This window comes from Parasteatoda tepidariorum, chromosome 3 (genome assembly GCF_043381705.1).
Source record: "Parasteatoda tepidariorum isolate YZ-2023 chromosome 3, CAS_Ptep_4.0, whole genome shotgun sequence".
Classification (NCBI taxonomy): domain Eukaryota; kingdom Metazoa; phylum Arthropoda; class Arachnida; order Araneae; family Theridiidae; genus Parasteatoda; species Parasteatoda tepidariorum.
In genome coordinates this window covers 77759457-77765456 of record NC_092206.1, presented here as the reverse complement: position 1 = coordinate 77765456, position 6000 = coordinate 77759457, and the positions used below count along the sequence as shown (strand labels likewise).

Below are 6000 nucleotides of genomic sequence, written 5' to 3'. Positions count from 1 at the left end.
CATTTGCATCTTTAAACTGATTCTAAAATTAAAATTGTTTGCAGCTGCATGTGAAAAAGATAGAAAGAAAAAGACAGAGAGAGAGAGAGAGAGTTAATAAAATCCAAGGAATAACAGTTTAAATTTGGAAAAAAGAAATATTAAAAAAAAAATGTGGTATATGGTAAATAGAATTTGTGACAGCTATAAGAGAGAGACCAATAGAGCATTTTTGATGGATGATCACACGTAAAATTTGTGAGTTCCTGTTTTTAATGGTGCTGCCAGCTAGTGAATAAAAAGTGAAACAATGTCAATAGTATAAAAATATTAAACCCATTACGAGCAGCAATTAAATTTTTGTTTTATATATTTATTATTGTATTTAATTTTTAGTTACTGGTTTTACTTTTGCTAAAATTATTGATGGAATTTCTAAAAAATTTCTATATATTGTATAATATTTTAGTTCAGCTAATTTTTAAAAAATTGCATAGTTGGTGCTTCCATCTATTGAGTAAAATGGAAAGTATTATAGAAATTTCAAGCCTGTTAGAAAATTTAAAGATTATTTTCGTTTTCATTTATTTATTTTTAGTCATTTATTTATATTTGTTTACTTTTCAAAAGAATTCCACTGAAAGAAAATAAAAATATATATATTCTTTTTAACCTTGGTATTCAATTTAAAAATAAAATATGGATTTCTTTGTTACGCACATGTGATTTTTATTAAATACTAGCTGAATGTTTAGTCAATGTATGGGGTTAAAACAAATCTCAAATATTATTATTATTTTTTTCAACAGTGGAATTTTTTAGACACAACAGTGCAAAGGGATCACGCTATAGAGCAAAACTCAGAATGCTTGGAAAGAAAATTTTTCGGTCAGATCACCAGAAAACTTACTTCTTACTTGTATTATGAAGTCATAATAAATCATCTAATTGCCATTTCCACCCAGATTGATTTAGACCAAGAGGACGCCATACCACGGGAGAAATTTTTCGTCGTAAGTTCTCTTTCACCTCTACTATGTTATTTAAAAATTTAAAAGAAAAAGTGAGTTCAGACAAACCTAGAGTAAGCCATGAAGTTTCAAATACTGAAAAGAAATTTTCAAAGTATCAAAATGAAAATAAATTCTGAGAAGATAACTTAGGATTTCGGATTGGAGACGTTTTCTTTCAATTATTTGTTTGAATTTTGATATTTCGGTAATTTTTTTTTCAGCAATTTAAATTTCATGGCTTAACTCTAGGTTTATCTGAACTCATTTTTATATACTTTAAGTTTTAAATTAATTGTGAGTTCAGAAAAAGTGAGTTCAGACAAACCTAGACTAAGCCATGAAGTTTCAAATACTGAAAAGAAATTTTTAAAGTATCAAAATGAAAATAAATTCTGAGAAGATAACTTAGGATTTCAGATCGGAGACGTTTTCTTCCAATTATTTGTTTGAATTTTGATATTTCGGTAATTTTTTTTCCAGCAATTTAAATTGCATGGCTTACTCTAGGTTTGTCTGAACTCATTTTTCTATACTTTAAGTTTTAAATTAATAAGGAGGAGGAAGCGAATTTACGACGAAAATTTTCTCCCCCCGTGATATGCCGTCCTCTTAAAGCGAAAATTTCGCTTCTTATTTTAACCTTAATTTTAAGTTTACACCCATAATAGATTCTTAAATGGCTAAATTAAAACGTGTAGAAACGGATGGGGGGCGGTAGACGCAAGAAAAAAGTAGGTTTCGAAATTTATTTTACGAAAATATCGAAAAACTTGTCCTAAGTGAAAATAAGAGACTTTGTTCAAAGCAAAACATATACATTTTATTATGAAAAAAAAAATTCCACTTGTTGATAAAAGTTAATTTTAATACGTTTAGATATACAGAAGTATTACAAAAACTGGTTTAAATATTTTCTAATTAAAAAATGATTTTTGTCTCATTTTCGGAATTGAAGGCTAAAAAGCTTCTAACTCCCTTAATTCAAATTTTAGGATACTAGCACATTGGTTTTAAAATGAAATTATAAAAGAGAGACAAGTTATTCCTTTTCAACATTGCTGTATTTACTTACTTAAACGCATGGGAACACGTTTCAAAACTATAATTGTAAAAAACAGTGTAATAGGGGGGGAAACGTGATTTTACAGTTTTAAAATATTAGCTCAGTGACGGTGACGTCATGCCATTTACATACCTTTCGATGTTAGGAAAAACTTTACAAATGCAGTAAAAGCTAAATTGAATGGTTGATGATAAATAAATTGGTTGAATTTGCAATTTAATCAAACATAAACTACATTTTTTTAACATTTCCAGAAGGTTCATAAAACAATGACAAATTGTTGTTTGATTAGCAGAATTTGAATAATTTAATAAAATTTGAAAGTTTATTAATTTTCAATCTATATTTCGGCACTATTTTCTTAAAGTAGAATAATTAACAGAATAGATATTTTAAGTTAAGTGCTTTTTTCTTATAGAATACGTATAGCATTCAATAATCGTTTAGTATTTAATTTATGGTTCATTTGAACTCTATGCTGTGGCTGCTTTATTTTCTCTAAACGGTGTTATTTTTTAGGAACGAGAAGATCATTAACATTAAATTAATAACTTTCCATTACTCCCGAAGAGTTTTAAATTTGATTATTTTTCACTTCCTATTCCTGTTTCATTCTTTTATAACTCTGACCTTTCAATTTCGTTCAAAATTCTAGGCATCAAGGCAAGAATTCGAGATACCTTTCACACCTTTTGAAATACGCTAATAAAGACAAAATTAAAAGTTAAGATTAGAAAAAGCAGTGAATTATAGTGACTGTGGATGCTGCTTGTGTGCATAATTCTAAACTAAAGTTCAACGAAACCAGCCAAATGAATCCCTGATAGTCGAAATCAATTTAACGATTTTTTGAACGATTATAGATTTACATCTATAAACACTATTCAATTTGAAATTTGATAGCATTTATCGAAAGTCAAAAAAGTTTAGCGACTCCTGCATCACAATTGATCTATAGCTCCATATTACCACATGATTAATTCTTTAAATATATTTTTCAATACATAAAGTGGAAACAATTTTATCTAGCTTTTTATAGGTTAAATTATAGCAAGCATAAATTATTTTGTCATTTATAGCTCATACGCGAACTTATTTATAGTTTTTTCTGATACATATTTACCATTTTTTTGTGGGTTGCTATAGTGATTAACTAATTATTCTATCCACATGGGTATGTTTCACTTAATAACATTATTAAGATTTTATGCGATGTTCGATAAACGTAATTATCCTGCACAAAATAAGATTATAAACCTTTATTTTCCAGAATATTCAATTTTGTGGAATAATCAATACCCACTTTATGCTAGAGGTTGAGTACATAATGTTTTAATATTTATTACTGTTGTAAGCACGAAAATGTTCTATTATGCGTTCCGTGAGCATTTTTTTTTTGCCAGTTGGGAAAAAAATGTTTTTTAGAAAATATCATTCTTGAAAATAATTGTATACAATGCTGTTTTCCGAGTCTGCTATCAGATGGTAATCCAAAAATTAGCTAAGTAAAATCATAATGGTATGCTTATTTATATTTTTTCAAGAATATGTCAACAAGTTCTAAACGTTTTGATATTGATCACGTTTATTTCGTTATATTTCTAACCATATTTAGTTAGAAGAAAAATGTGTTATTGCAGCACACACTCACTAAAATTATTATGCTGTTAAGTATGAGATAAATAATTAAATATGTATGCTATTGCGAAATATATTTACTGTAAAGTCGATGTAATTGGAAAGTAATAAGTAGAGTTGAATTGCGACTTATTGAGATTATATCTTTTGAAAACTACAGAAGATAAGAAGTCAAATAAGTTAGCCATTTGTGCAAGAAAGTTACTGATTGGGTCGGCATAGAAGTTCTCCAAAACTTTATCCACAAGCAACGGTTGAATAAAAGGAAAATATATCAAGAAACTTGAATTTTCGAAGCGAGTAGAAAAATCAAAGCATACTGTGGTTACAAGAAACGTGAGTGTTATTAATTTTTGAAAGTGAAATTCATATAAATGTAGCATCAAAAGGCAAACAATTTGATTGCGAGAAATTTGTGTACAAGGATTTTTTACAGTTAACTTTTTCAAAAATTAATGGTAAAAAAGGAAATATTACAGCAAGAAATCGAATTTCAATATTTGAGTTATATCCAAACAAGTTAATGAAAAAAACTGAAACTATAAGTATTAAGTATTAACCCAAGTAGAACTGAAATAAGAAAAAGATTGTAAGAAACTTGAGTGAAATGAATTTTTAAATTCGTAATTCACACAAACGCAGTAACAAAAGGATGCCAATATGATTGCAAGAAGTTTTTGTAAAACGGTGGAGTTTCAAAAGTAGAGGGGAAAATGGTACACAATAAGATTTTAAGAAATTGAATGGTAAAAGACGAATTTTTTCAAGCGAGATGATAACTAGAGGAATAATATGATTGCTAGAATGAATTTTTAAGTGTTTATTTCTCTGAAAACGATTAGAAGAATGTGTGGACAGTATAATCTGAAAAACCTGAAGGCTTATGGATCATTCCTTGATACTGACTTATTTATTGATTTCATAATATTTTTTTAGTGTCATGATTGAAAAGCTATGCTCATCTAGAACTAGAAATTTAACTATTGCTGTGAAACCATTGAAATACGCATTTGAAATAATAACAAACAACCAGCTAGGTGGCTTTGGTGGTAAATTTTTGGACATTCTTTCACAATACAACAATTTCAAATACAACCTGGTCACTTCGCCGGATGGAGAGTTCGGTCGTCCAATGGCAGGGGGTAATTGGACTGGATTAATCGGCATGGCGCAGAGAAATGAAGCAGACATGGCATTTAGTCTAATGACAGTGTCAGAAGAAAAAATGGCAGTCGTAGACTTCAGCACACCATACACAATTCAAGAAGTGACTTTTTTCGTGGAAAAACAAGAAACTCCGGATCATGTTTTAGGCTTTTTGAAACCATTCACCTTTACTTTGTGGATTTGCTTGCTTGTTACTTTACTGTTATACCCAACCGTTTATAGGGTATTGCTTAGTAAAAAATATTCTTATGTTACAATATTATTCGAACTATATGGCAGTATCTTCAAACAGATGATTCATTTGAAACAGCAAACATTTAAAGCAAACATGTTTTTAGCTGTTTGGTGGTTCTTTGTTCTAATAATATCTTGGAGTTATTCAGCGACACTTCTAACTAATTTAACAGTGCCAACGCAAGATCTTCCAATTAAAAACTTTGTGGAACTTTCATTGGCTGTGAGGAATAGAGGGTACCGTTGCTTTGTTGAAACAGGCAGTAGCATACCATCCACTCTCACATCCTCTGCAGATGAAGATTTGAAATATTTAGGCCGAGCGATTGAGAAACATAAATGGTACGTCAATTTCGATGATTTGGCGAATGGCGATGTCAGTTTGGAGAATATTGCAGTGTCAAACATACAGTTGAAACTGCAATTGTTAAGCAGACAGCTTAGCAGAAATACAGAGATTTCAAAGGACATATTGGTGTCATGGAACATGGCTCTCGTGCTATCTAAAGATTTCTGTTTCAAAGAAAATCTCAACAAAATAATTCAGAGAATGTTTAGTGCCGGCTTGTTTTGGAAGTATCAAAAAGATGAGTGGAGAAAATTAGATAGTTTATCAGCAGACTTGTCCACACTTTCCGAATCTGCACAAATGATTACCTTGGAAGAATTATCTGATCTTTTTATTTTTCTTCTTTTCGGATACGTCATTGCAGGGCTTGTTTTATTAGGAGAACTCATTTATTTCTCGTATTTGGATGTACCGTCCCCTACATATTTACGCCAAAGCAATAGCTTAAGTGGTGACAAAAAAAGAAAGGGTCGTTGCAGATTTCAGTACTCCATACACGATTGAGAAAGTGCCTCTCTTCGACGAAAAGCAAGAATCTTCTGATATTAAAAGACGTT

The 6000-nt window shown here is 29.9% G+C and overlaps 1 protein-coding gene across 1 annotated transcript; it reads left to right on the top strand.

The window, feature by feature from the left end:
• Nucleotides 1-3552: 3552 nt before the first annotated feature.
• On the top strand, nucleotides 3553-5947 carry LOC107451766 (glutamate receptor ionotropic, delta-1-like). The gene has a single exon (XM_016067973.3). It carries the CDS (start codon nucleotides 4634-4636, stop codon nucleotides 5945-5947), a length of 1314 nt encoding a protein of 437 aa, XP_015923459.2. The 5' UTR covers nucleotides 3553-4633.
• The last annotated feature ends 53 nt before the right edge of the window (nucleotides 5948-6000 follow it).